Here is a 23,966-nt window from a genome sequence, read left to right as displayed (position 1 = left end):
AAGTTCCTAGACACAAAAACCCAAAAAGATATACAAAACTTGAATAAACCAATAAAAAATAAAAATATAAAAGAAATAATAAAAATTATCCCATCAAGGATATACAAGATACAGCCAAAAAAGATTTTATCCCATAAGAATTGGACTTTTTTACCCTTAACCTTGATTTTATTAAAAAAATTTAATATTTTATTTTCCATCAGAAACTACCACCAATCTCTTCCATACTTTCCTCATGGCATTTTTTACCTCCTTATTCCTGAAAGTATAAATCAAAGGATTGAACAAGGGAGCTAGGATGGTGTAAAATATTGCCACCATTTTATCAGAGGATAAAGCAGATGGAGGTCGTACATATACACATATGCACGGGACAAAGAACAGAACCACAACAGCAATGTGAGATCCACAGGTAGACAGAGCTTTTCTCCGCCCTTCAGAACTATGCTTTCTTAGAGAGAACAAGATGACACCATAGGAGATAAGCAACAAAGAGAAGATTATGATGCAGAAAAACCCACTGTTGACGACCACAAAAAGGCCAAAGATGTGAGTGTCAGTACAGGCCAGTGCTAGTAATGGATACAAGTCACACAAGAAGTGATCAATGACATTGGGACCACAGAAGGGCAATTTGAATGTAAAGAGTATTTGTATAATGGAATGCAAGAAGCCCCCTGCCCAGGCTACCCCAATAAGAATGCCACAGAGCCTGCGGTTCATGATGGAAGAGTAATGCAAAGGCTTGCAAATGGCCACATACCGATCATAGGCCATGGCTGTGAGGACAATCACCTCTGCCCCACTGAAGAAGTGATCAGCAAAAAGCTGGATCATGCAGCCTTCAAAAGATGGTTTTCCTGTGATAGAGGGAGTTCAGGATCATCTTTGGCATGACGAAGGAGGAGAAGCATGCATCCAGGAAGGAAAGGAAAGCCAAAAAGAAGTACATGGGGGACCCCAGTAGTGCGCGGCTGTTGAGGATGCTTACTACAATTAACATGTTTATCCCGATTATTGCAATGTAGACAAACAAAAATACAACAAATAATATTTTCTGAACCTTTGGATTCTGTGAAAGCCCCAGGAGGACAAATTCAGTAACAAAGCTTTGGTTGTGCATCATTTCCAAGGAAAAGGTGAAATCTCCAACAGTGGTGATCACGTAGAATCTGCAGTCATGGTGATGAAAAATTTTCTTCAGTTCAAGTTGTGTATTATAGTCATCAACAAGTTGCAGCATCCACATACAAAATTATCTGAGTGACTGGTGTTGTCACTAAGAACACAAAACTCGAAATTGTTGAAGGTAGTAGTGAAAGGTCAGGCAGAACTGAGGTGGAGATAGATTACTGAATGCCTTAAGAGAGCCATAGTTTCAATATTGGGGAAAGAAAGCATCCACATGTGGTGGAGAAGAGAAATAGTTTGGATCTCCAGTGCTAGGTTTGATCATTTACTGGTGGCTTCCTGGAGTGAATTGTTGAGAATAATTCTGAAGCCGTGTCTGAGTTATGAGAAAAAGAGGTCTGTATTTCGTGAGTGATGTCTGCCACTGGCATGGAATGGGAGCAGGGGTGAGCAGCGTGACATCCTAAGCTGGAGACTGCCTCACCTACAAATAGAAGAAGAAATAACATGCAGTTTAAAGTCCCCTTCAAAATCATGGCTACTCATCAAGTATTTATTTGAAACTCTAAACTCTATTTCCCCTTTAAATTAATTAATATATTCTTCATAAAAGAGAATGATCGGTGGAAAATTCCTAGCGGTAAACTTAATACATAAAATGTATGCTCTCAGTGTTGAATTTATCTTCAGTCTTTCATTTTAAACATGAACAGAAGTTTATAAAAATAATAATGCCTATATCAGAGTGTTGTCAAGGTCACTAAGTGAAATAGGTGGGGTTAAGTACCCACTGCCTAGAACACAGTCTGTGATAGTCCTATTGTCCCTGTTAGTTTGGTGGGAAACTCATGCTTAAGGAGGCTAAGTTCAAGCAAACAGTAGATGCTTGTGGGGTTTGAACACAGAACCTCTGGCCCCAGTGCCCAGTGGATCAACAGGGAGAGGAGTGGGATATTGTTTTCAACAAGAACTTCAGAGTAGGGTTGACCTTTCTACAAACACTTACAGATACAAATTGATGGCCATCACATAGACAAGGAAGAGCAACAACAAGTTGCATGTAAGACAGAGTCTTGAGGCTTTATTAATTATTTGTCAGTTATTTATACAATGTGGTCAGGTCTGATCCAGTATAACTACTAAGGATACACATGTTTAAAATGCATTTGACATTATCCAATGCAGTGAGGTGTGTATATATTAATAGCTCACCTGCTCATCTTCCAGGAATATAATGAGGGTCAATTTTGATAATGTGAAAATGTTGCTTATGATAAAATTCCCTTATCAATTTTACTTACTATTAACTCACTTAAAAAGCCATCTTTCTCACCCACAGAAAGTTTTGGAATGAGTCATCCAGATAATTAATTATGCAACGTTTGACTTTATTTTCCACGTGCAGACACAGCTTCACAGGATGATTGGATCCTCATCTATATTCATAACTGAAATGTATCAGTTAAATAGCACATATGTAAATCTGCATGTGTTAATATTTGTATATGTAAACATTTATATTTTTGCTGAAAAATAAGTCAATAAAAACACAGGAATTATTGTGTGGCTACAAATAAGCTGATTCTTATGAATGCCACTTAGAGTTAACAGAAACAATCAAATGTTAATAAAACTAACAAATACATGGCTGTGTAATATCTGTCCTTTAAAACAGCAATTTCCGTAATGTCTCTGGATCATTCTAACCGGTGCCTGCATGATGAGCCCCCTGTCCAGTTACAAGTTGTTGCCAAGAAAACAAGAGTTGAAGCAAACTCTGTAAGGTTTGGATCAGTCAATACCCACTTATTACAAAGCAAAAGATACCAATATATGACCCAGCAGTACTCAGCTTAGCCTAGGACCAAAGCAGGAAAGTCAGAGAAGTGAAATGAATAAGACCATTACCTCCAGACTCTTGTAGACCTGGGTTCAAATCCAGGATCTACTATTGGAGTGCAACATGTTAGTGAAAATTCTTCAAATTTTCAAAGCCTTAGCTGCCACTTCTGTAAATGGGTACAAGAAGAATGTCTATTGATAGGGTTCTTGTGGGAATCAGATAAGGTAACACACACGAAAACATGGATGCATTAACAAGCCCAAAATGCCATGATGAGTGTTGAGAACAAGCTCCCAGAGGCATTGACAAAGAGAAGAAATGATAACATCTTCACTTCTAATTTCTGCTTTGCCATGACAAACATAATTTTAACAAACCCTGTTATTAATTTTCAAGTGTAAAACATTTTTTATGATCGTTCTCAGTACAGAGGTGACATTTTTTAAATGTACAACACTTTTAAACATCCTTCATAATTCCTGAATAAATGACTCTGGCTCTCAGACCCACCAGCATCCACTACTGTTCAGATAGCTTCATTGCACAAAGAAAACCTAATTGGGTACAAATGAACAGAAGGATCAATATTAATTGGATAATTCTGCAACTCTTAATCGCTCCACTTCCTTTATCGTGGGTGTTCTAAGAGCAACACTATTTTAGAATTAGAATATTCTTTATATATAAACCAACCCATCCCTTCTTCTTTCAGGCAAAGGCATTTCCAAAGTTAGTGTTAAAACTTTGACAATGGAGACTGTAGTGTCCTCACAGTTTGTGATCACAAGAGTTATGATTTTAAATCATTTGAAAGATAATTTCCCTAAATGCCATGTGTTATCCCAGGATCAATCCTAGAACAGAAAAAGGACAGTAGTAGACAAATTAATGAAATATAAATAAAATCTGATATATCATTAAGTGTAATATGTCAATGTTCATTTAATAGTCTTGACAAATGTAGCTGTGGTAATGTAAGTTGATAAGACTAAAGGAAACAGTAGTGTAAAGGTGTTATATTCTCTTAGTAAATTTCCTGTTAATCTAAAATTATTCCAAATGAAAAGTTCATTAAAAAGAAAAAATTTTCCAATCTGTGATTGCAAAACAAAAGCAATCCCAGCTTCATCGTGTACTAGCCATGTGTCATTGAACAAATCACTATGCCTCAGCCGCCTCTGCTATAAAAGAAATACTAAAACTTGTTCAAGCTGCCTGACCCATGAAAGTAAAATAAACAGTTATTATTAATGTATTTTGCAAAGTAGAAATCAAATATTGATGTCAGCATTAATTTCAAACATCTACCTATGGTAGAGAGATAGAAAATTGAATTTGTTTTAGGAATATAACATGTGTTTTTAAAATCATGCTAATTTTTAATTATACCCATTCTAAAATTGCAATAAAACTGCTTCATCCATGTAATCCTTTTAGAAAATATATTAGTAAATAATTTCAGAATTATGAACATATGTATGTTTTTTATAGTAGTAACCCCAATTGTAAATAAACATTTATTCTGAGGAAAAATGAAATGGGAAAGTTGTATAATGCTAGATGGTTCCATGTCATTTATAATAGTGAACAACGAGAAATATCTAAAATATTCAATGATAGGAAGAAGTTTATGTAAATCAGGCTATCAGAATTTAATAACCCATGGTGCTATATATATTAAACACTAAAATATGAGCACATAGGAGAAGCATTTTTATTTATGAGTGAGAAAAACTCTAATTACTGTAATTATTCTGCTCATTTGTATAGATATTTTAAATATAATCTTATAATCTGCAAGAAATGACAAAAATTATAGTAACTTTTTATTTCCAATGTATATATTATTATTATTAGAATATTTAAAATTAAACATCAATTTTAAAACCATAATACCATATTTTTTATCATCTAAAGAGTTCAGCTTATTTTAAGGGTGAGTCAAAGCCACGACAATAAGCACTAAAACAATTTAAATTTTCCTGAACAGTCTGAGACAGATACCAAATGCTATTTGTGACATCAAATGTGCTTAAGAAAATAAAGTGGATGTAGTTAAAATCAAAAGACTCTGGCCAGGCATGGTGCCTCAGTCCTGTAATCCTAGCACTCTGGGGCCAAGGTGGCAAGATCATTCGAGGTTAGCAGTTTGCAACCAACCTGAGCAAGAGCGAGACCTTGTCTCTACTAAAAATAAAAAGAAATTAATAGAACAACTAAAAACATAGAAAAAATTAGCCAGGCATGGTGATGCATGCCTGTAATCCTAGCACTCTGGGAGGCTGAAGCAGGAGGATCACTCAAGGTCAGGAGTTCAAGACTAGCTTGAACAAGAGTGGGACCCAGTCTCTATTTAAAGTAGAAAGAGACTAGCTGAAAAACTAAAAACATACAGAAAAAATTAGCCAAGGCATGGTGGCACATGCCTGTAGTCCCAGCTACCCAGGAGGATGACGCAGAAGGATTGCTTGACCCCAGGAGTTTGAGGTTGCTGTGAGCTAGGCTGACGCCATGGCACTTTAGCTGGGGCAACAGAGTGAGACTCTGTCTCAAAAAAAAAAAAAAAAAAAAAAAAAAATCAGAAGTCTCCATTCTGTGAGGTGAGGCAGCTTTTTTTACCCTTAATGTCCTTCCATGTGCCATTTTTTAGGGTGTCCTTGTGGAAATAGTAAGTGTTTTATTCTACATCAATAACCCTGCATATGGTACAGCCAACCTTGAATTTATCATATTTATGCCAATGTTCAGTATTTAGCCTTTAAATTTTTTGCTTAAAAGCAAAAAGTATGCTTTTTAATCTAAAACATTATGATGGGGAGAGTATCAGAGCATAAATGATAAATAAGACTATTTTCAAAAGAATAAATAAGATGCTACTAGAAAACAATGACAAAAATATGCACTTGTTTGTTTTCTAAGTTTTTTGGATTTAACTTGCACATGAAAGGCTGAAGAGGGGTCTAATTTCATTATACTTGAATTAATCAGGTGCACCTATAGTTTCTCCCAAAAAAACAAACACCAATTTGCATTCTAACAGCTGCTGTTTATTGGACACTTATGTATCAAAAGCAGTTCTATGTACTCCACATGTATTATTTTATTTGTTTCCACATATTTTCTGCTTGGTAATATAATTAATATTATCCTCATTAAGTATCAGGAGTCTAAGAGCCAGAAAGTTTATGTAACTAGCCCAAGTGTACACAGTTTTAAGTCATAGGCTCCTGCATTGCATTAAACTTTATAGCCAAATCACAACACCCACACTTTCTTTGAAACATTGTGTCATAATTTGAAATCCTCTCTGAAAATGAAAACCTGGGAATTATAAATCTCACCACTTTTCTGTTCCTTGCAAATTCTCGTGATAGTAATTTCCTATTGTCTAGCAGAAAAGTCCATTTGGTGGCTGGCGAAACAGGAAGGTTGGTTCCAATCTGTCCTTGTACATCTAAGAGAGACAGGAAGAGCATCTCTGGCAGACAGATAGAGAAGGTCTCCTACGGATTCTTAAGTGTTGTATTTAACATAGTCTCAGGAAAAACAAATAAAGCAGAAATAGCTTCCTCCTTGGTTTCCTACCAGAATTTAAAGAAATTTCCCTGAGGGGTCATGAACCTATACAATTGCTTCTCAACTCCCCCAGGATTTGGAAATTTCCCAACAGTATGATTTTCCAAGACACAGTTTTATTATATGTGCTTTGACTTGCTCAAGTCTTTGCAAAACTTTTATGTTCCTGATCAATTAGAGGGTAGTTTTGTTTTGTTTTGATTTTTTCAAATTCTGGTTTCTATTGGAAGATGCATTGATTTTCCTTCATGTTCAGAAATAAAGTACTTTATCTGCTGCTATAAAATCTCAGATTTAGGGAAAACTCCTATGTACTTACTAAGCAAAAGAGCTGAGTCCTGGGACAAGACAGCATCAATCCATAAGGACAACATACATTGTTTGGGGACTAGGGTAGCAATGAGTGCTTATTAAAGGATAACATTTTATGTATAAGTATGTAAGGATTCATAGATTAATCAAAATGTTATTTTTTACTCTCCAAACTGATCTTCATGTTCCATGTCTTTAAACCTAAAAATAGAATTCTTAGAGTAAAGGAATTTTCTCTTTTCATATGATTTGAAATGAATTTAGGGCAGGTACAGTTATTCTAAGAAAGCATACCATTGAGATTATAGCCTGAGGGGCAACTTGAACTTCAGAGAGGTATGATACCAAACAATTTGTTGCTTTATCTATTCTTTAATCATTTTATCCTGTTTACTGATATGTTTATTCACACCTCACAGAAAAATGCATACCTGATGTCATTTGTCAGAAAACTCATGGCCCAGAAGCACCATCAGTTAAAATGTCAGTGGAATTAAGAAAGAAGCGCTATATTTTTTTTCATTGAGATTTTATATGTGTGTCCTGGTAGAGAAGAATCACCTTATATGGACCAAAGTCTTAGTCCGAGTGATATTTTGTAAATATCAGCAACAGACTTGACCAACTCATTCTGAAACTCTGATTCTCACTCTAAGCCACAGTTAGCATCTTCTACTTCATTCCATTTCCTGCCTTGCTTAATCCTTGATTATCTGTTTTGTTAGAGGAACAGAATGGAATAAAATAAAAATAAGATTAAATATCATTTCAAATAAAAAATAAAAATCATATAAAATAAAAATATGATTATAAAGATGGAGTAAGGTAGATAATATAAGAAGCATTATATTTGCACAGTTAAGAAACGTAGGGTAAGATATATATATATATCTAGCCAAAGTGTACACAGTTTTAAGTCATAGGCTCATGCATTGCATTAAACTTTATAGCCAAACCACAACACCCACACTTTGAAACATTGTGTCACAATTTTAAATCCTCTCTGAAAATGAAAACCTGGGAATTATAAATCTCACCACTTTTTGCTTCCTTGCAAAGATTTTATTTTTTAAATCAGAAAGAGAAGGACAGAGAGAGTGGGAGCCACAGCCAAGGAGAAGAAATGGCAGATATGGGATAGCAATTTTCCTTTCCAAAATTTACCCAATACTCTAGTCTTTCCTACTGATTTCAAATTGTCTTATCAGTTGATATTACAACTAATACTGTAAAATCTAAAAACCCAAAGGATCATTAGAGACTACTATGAGCCACTATGACAATGAATTACAAAAGTGACCACAAATGGATAAATTCATAGACACATACAACCTACCAGGAGTCCACTAGAAAGAAATTCAAAACCTGACTAAACCAATAACAAGTAACAAGATAAAGGCAGTAATAAAACGTCTACCAAAAGAAATGCCCATTTCCCCTAGGGCTTCACTGCTAAATTCTACCAAGGAGTCCATGAAGAACTAATAGAAATCCTACTCAAGGTGTTCAAAAATATTGAGTAGCAGAAGGGTATCCTCTCCTCCCAAACTTATTCTATGAGTTCTGTACAACCCTGTTACCAAAACCAAAGACAAGACATAAAAAGAAAATTATCAGGTCAATATTTCTAATGAACCTGGGTGCAAAAACACTCAACAAAATGCTAGCAAACGAAATTTAATAACACATTAAGAAGATTATTCCTCATGATAAAGTGGGATTCATCCTACGTATGCAAGGATGGTTCAACATACAATAATCATTGTGATACATCTTATCAACAGAAAGAAGGATGAGAACCATATGATCACTTAAATTGATGTTGAAAAGGCAACCAGTAAAATTCAACATTATTTCAGGATAAAAGCTTTCAAAAACTTCCATAGAAGCAACTTACCTCAACATGATAAAAGCCATCAATGACAGACCCACAGCTAGTATAATACCAAATGGGGAAAACTGATAAGCCTTTCTAAGATCTGACACAAGACAAGGATGCCTACTTTCACCACTGTTACATAGAACTGGATGCTCTAGCTAGAGCAATCAGATGACAGATATACATGAAGTGCATCCAAATGGGAAAGGAAGATTCAAATTATGTTTGCTTGCAGATGATATAATCATATATGTAGAGAAAAATATCTGGAATATATAAGGAGCTCCAACAACTCAAATGGAAAAAACAAATAATCTGATTAAAATAAGAAAGCTCTGAATAGAAATTTCTCAAAAGAAGACATACAAATGCCAAGAAGTATAAGAAAAATTCTCAGCATGATTAGTCATCAGAGAAATGCAGATCAAAACTGCATTCAGATATCATCTCACACTAGTTAAAGTTTCTTATCAAAAAGACTATCAGTAACAAAGTCTCCTAATGATGTGGAGAAGAGGGAACCCTTTTACACTGTTAGAGCGAATGTACATTACTGTAACCACTAAGGAGAACAGTAAAGAAGTTACTCAAAAACCTAAAAATAAAACTACCACATGGCTCAGCAATCCCATAGCAGTGTATATATCCAAAGGCTGGGAATTCAGTATATTGAAAAGATATCTGAACTCCCATGTTTATTGTGGCACTAGTCACAATAACCAAGATATGAAATCAACCTAAGTGTCCATCAGTGGATGAGTGGATAAAAAATTGTGGTACAAAAATCCACTGTAATATTGTGTACTACAGAAAATAATGAAATACTGCCATTTCCAGCAACATGGGTGGAACTGGAAAACATCATGTTAAGTGAAATAAATTAAGCACAGATAGTCACATCTCACATGTTGTCACTCATTTGTGGGGGCTGAATATTAAAAACCATTGATCTCCTGTGGACAGAGACTAGAATGATGGTTACCAGAGGCTGGGAGGGGTAGTGGGAAGTGAGGAGGAATAAAAAAGAAGCTTCATACCTGAATGCAGAGATGGGAGAACTGAAAATGGCTCCCCTGAACATATAAATCACAAAAGGATTTTATAGGAGCTGTCTCAGATCTCTTATAAGATTACTTAGAGACATTTTTTCCCCATGGATCCATGAAATAGTGATTTTCAGACCTCCTTTTTTGTCCTTCTCCTATACTTGGAGTGATTCTCCATCCCCCTTTCCTTAGTACCTCTATCTAAGGTCCATCTCTGCCTATTTCATTCACTTGGAAGAGTCAATTGAAAATTGAAGTTTCAGTTCACTTTGAAGTTTTCTCTGTTTACAGATAAGAGTTTTTTAATTTCAAAATACTAAGGCACTAGAAATGTTTTTTTTTTTTTTCTAAATGGATACCATGTACAATGCTTACTTCGGGGCTTTCAGTGTGCCTATCACCAGGTCAGTGTTTACTAAACCCAATAGGTGATTTTTTTCTTAACACTTATTCCCTAGACACTCTCTATCCCTGTCTTGGTTTCCAACATCCTTTATGCCTCTTTGTGCTCATTATCCTAAATGAGTCATCTCAGAAATGGAAAAAACATGTAAGTGCTATATGCCATGGAGCACTATTAGGCTCTAAGAAACAATGGTGATATAGCACATCTTGTATGTTCCTGGATAGAGCTGGAACCCATGCTACTAACTGAAGTAGCTCAAGAATGGAAAAACAAGCACCACATATACTTACCAGCAAATTGAAATACTTTAGGTTGTAGATGAATCACCCAATCTCTCTGCCTCCCTCTTCACATGACATTCTCCTTGTGTGCGTGTTTTTCTCTTTTTTCTCTTTATAAAGACACAGATATGTTGAATTAGCGTTTACCTGGATAACCTCATCTTAATTCGATCACCTGAAAATTTTCTTTTTTTTTCAAATAAAGCCACATTGACAAGACCCACAGGTCTTGTGGGTTTGGATTTCAACATTTTGAGGACTTTCAATTCAATCCATAACAATCCTATACAGCCCCTAAAATTGGAGGAAAAGTACTGCCTGATTCAGGCTCTCCAAATTTCCTCCAAAAACTCTGTTGGTGTCTCTTCCCCCACCCCACCTCCAGCAGGGATCCTCCAACTGTGCAAAGGCCCGACTCTCCAGCTCCAGCCCATGCCAAGAATAAGTCATGCTCCCAGGGTAAAAGTGGCCACATAATTCAACTCACTTCCTTGAAGATCTGGTCTCTCTAGTAATATTACTTTCAGCTTTGGTTTTCTCAGTACCTCAGGTCTCCTGTACCTCAGACAGGTGATTCCTCTCTTGTTTCTGGTATTTCTAGTTGTTCACAGCAAGAGTATTTTTGGCCATGAGTTAGTGCACTGCGTCGAGGAGAAGCAGCTCATTTATGCATTTTTATTATCATTCATTTATTAATTCAACACATATATATTGACCAATTACTATAAGCCAGACACTATTTTATTCGCTGAGGATTTAACAGTAAAGCTGTTTTTTTTTATTAATCAGCTGACGTTAAGGTCACACAGTAAAGTTTTTGAGAAAGAGAAAATCATTACTCTTACATAAATTATTTTCTGGTATATAAACAATATAATAAAATAAATAACTAAACTATATGACATCCTAAGTAATGATAATTATTAATTAGAAAACTTAAACAGAAATGTTGGAATAGGAGTCACAGAATATTAGTCGGGATTTCGTATACTGTGCGGTAATCAGAACATGCATTACTGAGAAGATACATTTGAATAATCAACCAAAGGAAGTGAGGGGGTAAGCCACACACATATCTTGAGGAAGAATAACTGAGACACAGAGAATTATTTTTCATACTTTCTTAGGCAAGAGTATGTCTGGGGTCATGTAAAAAGTTGACAGGGACAATGGTTGGTATGTCACCATGGTGTTAAAGAATTGTTAGAGTTAAGCATTGTTAGAGGGAAGCTGGAAATAATGGATATTGTTGGAAAATTATTGAGTATGAGATTGAGGTTACAGAACGTTTTAAAATGATGGTAATGACAAGGTCTAAGGTATGTCCATCAAGTGAACAACTGAGGCAGATTAAAGTATGAGATTCCTAGAAGGAGATGGGCTAATTGGTCAATTTAGGAGCCAGTAGATTGGAACAGTAATCTATGTGGATGACAAAAGCTCCAAGAAGTATGGCAGAACCACTTTGAGTGACAGTGAGGAAGGAGTTGGCACCTTTAAGGCACAACAGGAAATGACCCTGGAAGAAGTGCATGATTTTTCTAAGGAAAAGTGGAATCTGGCATGGTCAGATTGAGATTAGAATCTAGGAATAATCACGAACTGAAGCAGGGGAATAAGCTGGAAGAGGGAATAAGAAGCAACCGGAACAAAGTCTCATCTGTAGGCCTTCAGCATGAGAACTATGGGAGAAGAAAATGCCTCACTTAAGTGGAAACATGGAGAGGAGAAACAGGAAAGCAATAAAAGAAAGGAAATGTTCACATAAGACATTGGAATGGTAGAGAATTCTGCTTATTATTGACCTGAGATCCAGAGGATCAAATGAAAGGAGATTTGGGGTATGTGTGTGTGTGTGGAGGAAATGAGATATTTTATGAACACAGGAAAGTTATAGTGCTGGAAAGGTTCAAAACATAACCTTAAACATTCTCTTAAAAATCTGGCAATCCCTAGTTGGAGAAAAATTCATACAATATCTTCAAACTCGGGGAAATCACAAATTTCTTGACTGGCTATGGAATGTTTTGGAAGACTATAATCCACTATACTGTTATCTGTGAATATAGAATATTTTTCCTGTTACAAGAATAGTACTTGGCAATTATAAGTTGCAATAAATATCAAATCTAATTTATTTTGAGTGAAGAAATATTTCTGTGGATACTCCTGATGTTGGGTGCCTGTGACAGCACTTATAATTGTCCAATAAAATCCATTCTCCTTCCTGTGCAATAAAAGATGTGTACTTGTCATGAACAAGCAAGTACAGTGTACCTTATTCACCTTTGAATCCTGGTATATCTCTGTCACTAAATTTTATCTATTGAACATAAGCTGAAGGGATATGTGTAACACACAGGGTAAAATCTAAAATGTTGCCTCTGTGTTTCCCAAGCTTATTTGCCTGTAAACTCAAAATAAAATCTGAAGATCATGGACCCAACTTAACTTATTAGAATGAATTTTCACCTGCCTAGATATAATCAACAAAGGAAATAAAAGCAATAACTGTTGTTGGGAGACTTTTGCAAATTTATGTTCATGAACCTAGTTCAAAAGAAAAAGGTTATATACATGTTTATCAGTACTTTTCTTTTCTTTTCTTTTTTTGGATAGGGGACAGAGTCTTACTCTGTTGCTCCTGCTAGAGTGCTGTGGTGTCAGTCAAGCTCACTGCAACCTCAAGTTCCTGGGCTCAATCAATCCTTCTGCCTCAGCCTCCTGAGTAGCTTGGACTACAGGCATGTGCCGCCATCCCTGGCTAGATGTATGTATGTCTGTGTATGTGTGTGTGTGTGTGTGTGTGTGTGTGTGTGTGTGTGTATATTTTATTCCAGCATATTATGGGGGTACAAATTTAAAGGTTGCATATAATGTCCTCACCTCCCCTCCCCCCACAAGTCTAAGCTTCAAGTGTGACCATCCCACAGAGACTGCACATTTCACTCATTATGTATGCACATATCCGCCCCTCTTTTCCCCTCCCATCCGCCCAATACCCAATTAGTGTAGTTCTTAAGTGTCCATTTAGGTGCTGCTTAGTTTATACTAGTTTGCTGGTGAGTATATGTGATGCCTGTTTTTCCATTCTTAGGATACTTCACTGAGAAATATAGGTTCCAGCTCTATCCAGGAAAATACAAGATGTGCTAAACCACCGTTGTTTCTTAGAGCTGAATAGTACTCCATGGTATACATATATCACATTTTATTGATCCACTCATGAATTGTAGGGTATTGGGTTGTTTCCTCAGCTTTGCAATTGTGAATTGTGCTGCTATAAAAATTTGAGCACAGGTGTCATCTTTGTAGAGTGTTATTTGATATTTGGGGTAGATGCCCAGTAATGGGATTGTTGGATCGAATGGTAGTACTTGTGTCGCTTTGAGGTATCTCCATATTGCTTTCCATGGAGGTTGAACTAATTTGCAGTCCCACCACCAGTGTAGGAGTGTTCCTATCTCTCCGCATCCATGCCAACATCTATTGCTTTGGGACTTTTTGATAAAGGCATTCCTACTGGAAATAAGTGATATCTCATTGTGGTTTTGATTTGCATTTCCCTGATGATTCGAGATGGTGAACATATTTTCACATGTTTGTTAGCCATTATTCTGTCTTCTTTTGAGAATTTTCTGTTCATGTCCTTTGCCCACGTTTTGATAGGGTTGTTTGATTTTTTCTTGGTGATTTCCCTGAGTTCTAAGTAAATTCTAGTTATCAGCCCCTCCTCAGATGTGTAGGATGTGAATATTTTCTCCCACCTTCTAGGTCATCTGTTTACTTTCATGACTATTTCTTTGGCTGTGCAGAAGCTTTTTAGTAATAGCAACAATGAAAATAAAGTACCTAGGAATATACTTAACCAAGGACATAAAAGAACTATGAAACACTGAGGAAGGAAATAGCAGAGGATGTAAACAGATGGAAATCCATACCATGCTCTTGGTTCGGCAGACTCAACATTGTTAAAATGTCTATACAACCCAAACTGATCTACAGATTCAATGCAATACCTATTAAAATCCCAACATCATTCTTCACAGATATGGAAAAAATAGTTGTGCGCTTTGTTTGGAACCTGAGACATCCCTGCATATCAAAAGCAATTCTAGGCAATAAAACAAAATGGGAGGTATTAATATACCAGATATCAAGCTATACTACAAAGCTGTAGTAATTAAATCAGTTTGGTTTTGGCACAAAAATAGGAATATTTACCAGTGGGACAGATCTGAGAACCCTGATATAAAACCATCCTCATATAGCTATATAATCTTTGACAAAGCAGACAAAAACATACATTGGGGAAAAGAATCCCTTTTCAATAAATGGTGCTGGGAAAAATGGATAACCACTTGTAGAAGACTGAAGCAGGACCCACACCTGTCACCTCTCACAAAAATCAACTCATGCTGGATAACAGACTTAAACCTAAGGTATGAAACTATCAGAATTCTAGAGGAAAATGTTGGAAACATTCTCCTAGACATTGGCTTAAGCAAAGAATTTATGAAGAAGAACCCAAAAGCAATCACAGCAGCAACAAAAATAAATACATGGGACATGATTTATATATATTTTATTTGGCCAAATTCATTCTTTCTATTTTTACTAGAGATGGGGTCTTGCTTTTGCTCAGGCCAGTATTTGTACTTTCATATGCTACCTATTATATTTTTTTCTTTCATTGTATATTATTACCAGAGACCACAATGAGAAGTTGTGAAGTGTCATAATTAAAATCCGTTTGAATTTCAGTGTTTCATGGATTAGGCATGCAATCTGTGTTATTCAAAACAATTTCACCAGAATAATGTTTTATTTTATACTATGTCAAATCTTAAATTCACAGATTTCTAAATTAATTGAGCTAATGATTCCAGGCCATCAATCTCTAGCTAGTTCTTAGGGATAAAGGAACAATTTAACAATAAGAACCTCTATGTGAAGGGAAAAATAAAATAAGAATCTGCTCTTTGTATGATGACAGACAGATGATGGATGAGCCGAGGAAGGATGGAGGAAAATGCTCCAGGACATCCACGTCTTTGTTGTACAGTTGGTCTGCCACAGTGCATACATTTACTCAGAATGTTTTAGATACTAATCTTAATCCCTCGTGGATATGTCCATATGAGATCAATGAAATCTTACTTGTACTCTGCCATTTCTATTCTGAGAAAAAAAACTAATATCATTCACTCTTCTACTTTGGTACTGTCATGAAATATTAAAGGAAAAAGAAACATATCACTTACTGCTTTTGATATGATACTCAATTAAAAGGCATTTTATTAAAGTTTTTTCAATAGGAGAAATTTAAAGGTTTTACTACAAATTATTTTGTTGCAGAAGCCACTTGGAAAGCTGAGCTGAGACTAACAAACCTTAACTAAAGGAGTGACTTATAAGATGTGCCTACATTTGAATGATCTCTTCATGGATAATTATTCAAATACATTTATTTTCGCTGGATAGACAAAGTATAGAAAATTTCAATCTCAAAATAAAATTAAAAGAAATTCTGTTTTGAAATCCACCTTTTGCTCTTTGGTGCCTCTGACTTCTATTCTTCTGTAGGGGGAAGTCAGCTCACTACATTTACAGCTTTCGTACCATTTTTCTAGTAGCCTGGTCTTTCATGGTCTCTTAGATTGTGCTTCAATAAGAGATAACCTCTGCTAACTCCCTTGTGCAATCTATTCCCTCTTCCTCTCCCACAGCTGGTTGGTAGGGGGTGTTTGCCTGATCCAAGAGGAATTCATCTGTAAGGATGACTGGATCAAACATGTTTTTTCTCAAGAAATTCACCAAGTGAGTCAACTTCTATAGTGGTTGGTAGTGGACCCACAGTAAATGACTGAGACATGTGAAACAGAAACACCTATAGTTGAGGTTCTATGAATGCTCTGGTCTGTGCTCTACCTCAATCTTGGCTGTTCTTAACCTCAGAAACAGGAACATCAGTGCTTCAAACATAGTCTTCCTTTCAGTTGACATAGTTTGGGTAAATGTCTGTCTGTAATTTTGGAGAGATTCTTGTCTTCCTTCCAAAATGGTTTCTTAATGCATGAAGTAAATGACAAGTAGTCTGAATGTAATATCTGTCATTCTCTTTTTTTTACTATTAGATTCTTGTGAATATAAAATTCAACACATTTTAATTTACATATGTGATACAGGGCTGCCAACTAAGAGTTGATGAGAATCAGAGGGTAAAAACATAATTTTCAGACCCACATTAACACTTTTGTTATAACATTATGTTACCTCTCTCTGTACAGGTATATCCCTTAAATTTTTTTGTCCAAGAATATCTTTGACATTTTTAGTCTTAACCTTGTTTTAATAAAGAAAAGTTTAATATTTTATTTTCCATCAGAAACCACCACCAATCTCTTCCATAATTTCCTCATGGCACTTTTTACCTCCTTATTCCTGAAAGTATAAATCAGAGGATTGAACAAGGGAGTCAGGATGTTGTACACTACGGCCACCATTTTATCAGAGGTGAAAGTAGATGGAGGTCGTGAGTATGTATAAATGCATGGGACAAAGAACAAAAACACAACAGTAATGTGAGATCCACAGGTAGACAGAGCTTTTCTCTGCCCTTCAGAACTATGATTTCTTAGAGAGAACAAGATGACACCATAGGAGACAAGCAACAAAGAGAAGATAATGATGCAGAAAAACCCACTGTTGGCCACCACAAAAATTCCAAAGATGTGAGTGTTGGTGCAGGCAAGCTCCAGTAATGGATGCAAGTCACACATGAAGTGATCAATGACATTGGGACCACAAAAGGGCAACTGAAAAATAAAGAGTATTTGTATTATGGAATGCAAGAAGCCCCCTGCCCAGGCTACCCCAATCAGAATGCCACAGATCCTGTGGTTCATGATGGAAGAATAATGCAAAGGTTTGCAAATGGCCACATACCGATCATAGGCCATGGCTGTGAGGACAATCACCTCTGCCCCAGCTAAGAAATGTACAGCAAAAAGCTGCATCATGCAGCCTTCAAAGGAGATGGTTTTCCTCTCATAGAGGGAGTCCATGGTCATCTTCGGAGTGAAGACGGAAGAGAAACATGCATCTAAGAAGGACAGGAATGCCAGGAAGAAGTACATGGGGGACCCCAATAGGGCAGGGCTATGGAGGATGGTTACTACAATTAGAGTGTTGCCCCCAATGGTGGCAATATAGACAAACAAAAACACAACAAATAATATTTTCTGAATCTTTGGATTTTGTGAAAGCCCCAGGAGGATGAACTCAGTTACAAAGCTTTGGTTTTGCATGCTTTCCAAGTAAAAGATCGCACTTCCAGCAGTGATCAGCATGTAGCATCTGCAGTTATGACAAATAATAATTTGCTTTAGTTCACTTTATAGTATTATAATCATCAATAAGTTGGCGTATTCATATACAAAATTACTGTAAGTTTTTCTGTTGTCACTGAGGACACCGAATTAGAAATTGTTGAAGGTACTAGTGAAAGGTCCAGCAGAATTCAGTGGGATATAAATTACTGAATGACTTAAAAGAGGCCATAGTTTTAATATGGGGGAAAGCAAACACCCACATGTACTAGAAAAGAGAAATAGTTTTCATCTGAAATTCCAGCTTTGAACATTTCCTGGTGACTTCCTAAAGTGACTTGTTGAGACACATTCTGAAGCCACTGCCAAATTATGAGGAAAGGAGGACTGTAATTTATTAGTGATGCCTGCCATTGGCATGGAATGGGAACAGGGTTGACCAGCATGACATCCTAACCTGGAGACTGCCTTATCTATAAATAGAAGGAGTAATAACATGCAGTTTAGGGCGACTTGAAAATCATGGCTACTCCTCAACTATGTCTTTTAAAGTCTGATCTGTACCGGGTTTTGTAATGATTTTACTCATTCTTTATAAAAGAAAATGATCTGTGAGAAATTCCTAGCTCTAAACTTAATAAGTAAACAATATGCAGTAAAAATTGAGTTTAATTTTAATCTGGCATTTTAAAATGAGACGTTTATAAAAATAATAAGACCTATATCAGAGTGTCATCATGGTGACAAAGTGAAGTAAGTTGGGACTCAGGACCCACTGCCTAGAACACAGTCTGTAATAATCCTCTTGTCCCTGTTTGATTGGTGGTAAACTTATGCTTAAAGAGGCTAAGTTAAAGAAAACAACAGATGCTTGATCTGGGGTTTAAACACAGAACTTCTGGCCCAGTTACCACTGGATCAACAGAGAGCGGAGTGGGATTTTCCTTTTTCAGCAACAACTTCAGAGCAGGGGTGACTGTTCTACCAGCACATACATATGCATATTCACATAGGCAAAGAAGAGAAACAAGTTGCCTTTAAGGGAGGGTCTTGAGAATTTATTAATTATTTGCTGATTATTTACACAGTGTAGTCTGGTCTGATCAGATATAACTACTAAGGATACACATGTTTCAAATTTATTTGATATTATTGTAAAGCAGAGAGGTGTGTATATATTAATAGCTTCCTGCTCATCTCATTGCATCATATTGTGGGTCAAATTTGGAAATGTGAAATGTTTCTTAACATAACATGTCCTTATCAATTGTAGTTACTAGTAACTCAGTTACAAAGCCATCCGCCTTATATTCAGAAAGCTTTGGAATGAGTCATCCAGCCCATTTTCCAGCCATTGACTTCATTTCCCACAGGTAGACACAGCATCAGAGGATGATTGTATTATCATCTATATGCATGACTGAAATAGATCAGTCAGTAGCACTTATATATGTCTGTGTGTGTTAACATTTATACATGTATACATGTATACATATATGTGTTTGTCAAAAATAAGTGAACAAAACACTCATAGAGACCTGGGTTAAAATCCAGGTTCTTCTACTGGGGTGGAACATGTAACTGAAAATTCTTCCAAGTATCAAAACCTCAACTGCCACTTCTCTAATTGGGAATAGGAAGAATGTCTATTGATAGAGTTCTTGAGAGAATCAGATAAGGCAACACGCTCAAAAACATTGATGTAGTACCAGGCAGGGAAGGTCATGATGAGTGGTGAGAACAAGCTCCTAGAGTGACTGACAAAGAACAGAAGTTAAAACATCTTCAGCCTTAATTCCTACTTTACCATGACCAACCTGGGTTCCCTGATCCTTTCTTAAGTTACAAATATAATATATGATGTTTGGTCAATTTCATATTTTTAATACGTACAGCACATTTAAACATCCTTAGTAATTCCTGAATAAATTGATGTGGCTCTCAGACCCACTAACATCCACTTGTATTTCATGTAGCTTCACTGTACAAATCCTGATGGGTGCAGTGCACATAATCTGGGGGTGGACATGCTTGATGCTCTAACTCAGGTGGGGCAAAGGCAATATATGCAACCTAAACATCTGTACCCTTGTAATATGCTGAAATTAAAAATTTAAGAAAACCCAAGATAACCTTAATTGGATGTGTGGTGGAAAGAAATACAGGCTCATTAGTAATCAAAAATTACATAATTATTAATCTCGGCATTTTCTTTATCCAGACTTTTCTAAGACCATTTTAGAATTAAAATATTCATTGGATATGGACAAACCTTTCTTTTTCTCAAATGAAAAGGATATTTTAAGTTAGTGTTAAAATTTTGAAAATGGAGTATAGTTTCCTCATGGTTTATATTCACAAGATTTATGATTTTAAATTGCTTACCAGGTATTTGTCCAAAAGGCACTATGTTGTCCCAGATTGAATACTGGAACAGAAAACGACACAAATTGATGAATTAGTGCAATGTGAATAAAGTATGATGTTTAGTTAACAGTAATATATCAATGTTCGTTTAACAGCCTTGACAAACATAAACATGGTAATATAAGATGATAGTAGTAAGGGAAAGTAAGAGAGTCATACACAGGAACTCTCCAAGGTATCTTAGGAACTTCTCTTCTTAATCTGAAATTACTCTCATGAAAAAGCTAATTAAATATAAAAGAAATTGCTCAAGTTGTGCTAGTAAAGCACTAGCAATCCCAACATCATTATACACTAGCCAGGTGTCATTGAACAAACCACCATGCCTCAGCCTCCTGTACAGTAAAATATAGAGTCATGTTTGTTCAAGCTGCTTGACCCATTAAAATAAAACAGACTGTTATTCTTAATGTGTTTTGCAAAGTAGAAATCCAATATTGATGTCGGCATTTATTTAAGCAGCATTTCCCTGCTATTTTTCAATTATATGCATTCTAAAATTGCAATGGAACTGCTTCATCTGTGTAATCCTTTTGAAATAATATTAGCAAATAATTTCAGAATCATCTACATGTTTGTGTTTTTTATACCAAAGTCTAAAAATTTATTCTGAAGGTGAAATGAGATGAGGAAGTTTTGTAATGGAAGATTGTGCCATGTCTTTTATGATAGTGAAGCTTGAGGAACATCTGCAATATTCAATGATAGGAAGAAGTTTATCTAAATGAAGCTATTACAAATTAATATCACATGGTGCATAGGGAAAATAAAGTGTAAATATTTAAAATAAGAACACTCCACTCTATTATGAAACACATGATTTCTTCTTACCTTTAATGTCCTTCCCAGTGCTATTTGTTAGAATATCATTGTGTAAAGAGGAAATGCTGTATTCATTTTTTTTTCATATTTCAGAGTAATACGGGAGGGGGGTATAAATGTTTTGGGTACAGGATACTTGCACTTGAATGTTTATAACAGCACAAATCACAATGTTAAAGAGGTGGAAAAACAAATGCACACTAATACATGAGTGGATTAATAAAATGTGGTATACCTATACTATTCAGTACTCTCCAGCCATTAAAAAATAGTGAACTAATATTTTTTAATAACCTGTATGGAACTGGAGACCGCTCTGCTGCATTCTGTATCAATAACTCTGTAAATGGCAGCACTTGAATTTACCACATTACATCAGTGATCTTTAAACATCGTCAGAAAATTCTGCTTTTTAATCTAAAAAAACATCAAGATGGGGAGAGCAACAGAGGATAAATGATAAATGAGAATGTTTTAGAAAGAATGAATAAAATGCTATGGTGAACATGGACAAAAATATGTACTTGTTAGATTTCTAAGTTATTCAGATTGAACTTGAATATGAAAGGCTAAAGGTAGGTCTAATTTCATTAGACCTGAAGTCATTAGGAGCTCCTACCATCATCCCCCATAACGAAAAAAGGAACTTGCATTCTAACAGCTGCTGTTTATTGGACACATTATGCACACAGTGCTGTTCTGTAGACTCCACATGTATTATTTCATTTGTTTTATATCCTATGAGCTTGGTAATGTTAGTATCCTCCTTAACTATGAGACGTCTAAGAGCCAGAAAGGTTATTAGCCCAAGTTTGCACAGTTTTTTAGTGATAGGCTCATGGATTGTATTAAACTTTATAGCATGACCACAACACCCACAATTTGAAGCACTACTTCACAATTTTAAATCCTCTCAGAAGATGCAAAAATGTGAATTATAATTCTCACCTTTTACAAGTTCATTGAAAATTCTGATGATGGTTATCTCCCATTTCCTTGGAGAAAAGTGCATTCAGGGGCTGGCCAGGACATGAAGGTTGTTTCCAAACCTCCCTCTACACCTAAGAGAGACAGGAAGAGCATGTCTGGTGGAATAGGTAGAGAATGTTCCCCACTGCTTACCAAGTTCCATCTTCTACATGGTTTAGGGAAAAATAAATAAACAAAATTCCCATCGTTTGTTTCCCATTGCAATTTAAAGACATTTCCCTGAGAGGTCAGGAGCCTGTGGAATTGCTTCTGAGCTTCCCACAGGGTTAGAAATTTCTCAGGAGTATGATTTTCCAAACACAATTTTATTTGGATTGACTTGTTCAAGTGTTTCGGGAATTGTAATGTCTCTGATGAATTGCGCAGTTTTTTTTCTTTTTACTTTTTTAAGTTCTCCTGGGTTTCTATATGAAGATGCTTTCATTTTCCTTCATTTTCAGGAATAGGACACTGTGTATACTGGGATGGAATGTAGTGTCTCTGCAGAATTAGGGCTACTGTGCTTACTAAATAAAAGAATTGAGATCTAGGATAATACAGTAAGACCCCATAAGGACAGTGTACATTATTTTGGGACTATGGTAACAATCAGTGCTTTTCTTAAATTTCAGCATATTATGGGGGTACAAATATTAAGGTTATGTATATTGCCCATACTCTCCCTCCACCCCTCGAGGCAGAGCTTCAAGTGTGACCATCCTCCAAACGTTGCACATCTCACTTATTAAGTTTGTTATACCCATCCCCTGCTCCCCCAACCCACCTGCCGACACTCGATAAATGTTATTCTTATTTGTCCACTTAACGGTGGACAAATAATATTAACGGTGTTAATCTGTTAATATTAATATTCTGATTGAGTACATGTGGTGCTTGTTTTTCCATTCTTGAGATACTTCACTTAGTAGAATGGGTGCCAACTTTATCCAGGATAATACAAAAGGTGCTATATCACCATTGTTCCTTAAAGCTGAATAGTACTCCATGGTATACATATACCACACATTATCAATCCACTCATGTATAGATGGGCACCTGGGTTGTTTACACAACTTTGCAATTGTGAACTGTGCTGCTATAAATATTCGAGCGCATGTGTCTGTTTTGTAGAGTGTCATTTGATCTTTTGGGTAGATGCCCATTAGTGGAATTGCTGGATCAAATATTAAATCTACTTGTATCGCTTTAAGGTATCTCCATATTGCTTTCCACAGAGGCTGAACTAGTTTTCAGTCCCACCAGCAGTGTAGGAGTCTTCCTATCTCTCTGCATCCACGCCAACATTTATTATCCGGGACATTTTGATAAAGGTCATTCTTACTAGAGTTAAGTGATATCTCATTGTAGTTCTGATTTGCATTTCCTTGATGATTAGAGATGTTGAGCATTTTTCACATTTGTTGGCCATTCTTCTGTCTTCTTTTGAAAAGTTTCTGTTCATGTCCTTTGCCCACTCTTTAATATGGTTGTTTGATTTTCCCTTGCTGATGTTCCTGAGTTCTAAATAAATTCTAGTTATCAACCCTTTATCAGATGTGTAGTTTGTGAAAAATTTCTCCCTTTCTGTGGGTTGTGTGTTTGCTCTCTTGACAGTTGCTTAGGCTGTGGAGAATCTTTTTAATTTGATCATGTCCCATTTATTTATTTTTGTTACTTCTGTGATTGCCTTTGGGTTCTTCTTCATAAATTCTTTGCCTAGGCCGATGTCTACAAGAGTGTTTCCAACATTTTCCTCTAGAATTCTAATATTTTCACACTGAGGGTTCAAGTCTGTTACCCACGTGAGTTGTTTTTTGTGAGAGGAAAAGGGTGTGGGTACTGTTTCAGTCTTCTTCATGTGGCTATCCAGTTTTCCCAGCACGATTTATTGAATAAGGATTCTTTTACTCAGTGTATGTTTTTGTTTGCTTTCTCAAAGATTA

General features: G+C 36.0%; 1 protein-coding gene and 1 pseudogene across 1 annotated transcript; both read right to left on the bottom strand.

The window, feature by feature from the left end:
- Positions 1–189: 189 nt before the first annotated feature.
- On the bottom strand, positions 190–1,123 carry LOC105884158 (olfactory receptor 4C15-like; annotated as a pseudogene).
- Positions 1,124–16,848: 15,725 nt separating this feature from the next.
- On the bottom strand, positions 16,849–17,784 carry LOC105884094 (olfactory receptor 4C15-like). Its single transcript, XM_020286871.2, has one exon. It carries the CDS (start codon positions 17,782–17,784, stop codon positions 16,849–16,851), a length of 936 nt encoding a protein of 311 aa, XP_020142460.2.
- Positions 17,785–23,966: the final 6,182 nt, after the last annotated feature.

The sequence above is a fragment of the Microcebus murinus genome, chromosome 4 (genome assembly GCF_040939455.1).
Source record: "Microcebus murinus isolate Inina chromosome 4, M.murinus_Inina_mat1.0, whole genome shotgun sequence".
NCBI classification, from domain to species: domain Eukaryota; kingdom Metazoa; phylum Chordata; class Mammalia; order Primates; family Cheirogaleidae; genus Microcebus; species Microcebus murinus.
The sequence above is the reverse complement of the archived record's forward strand: the minus strand, read 5'-3'. Positions and strand labels throughout refer to the sequence as shown.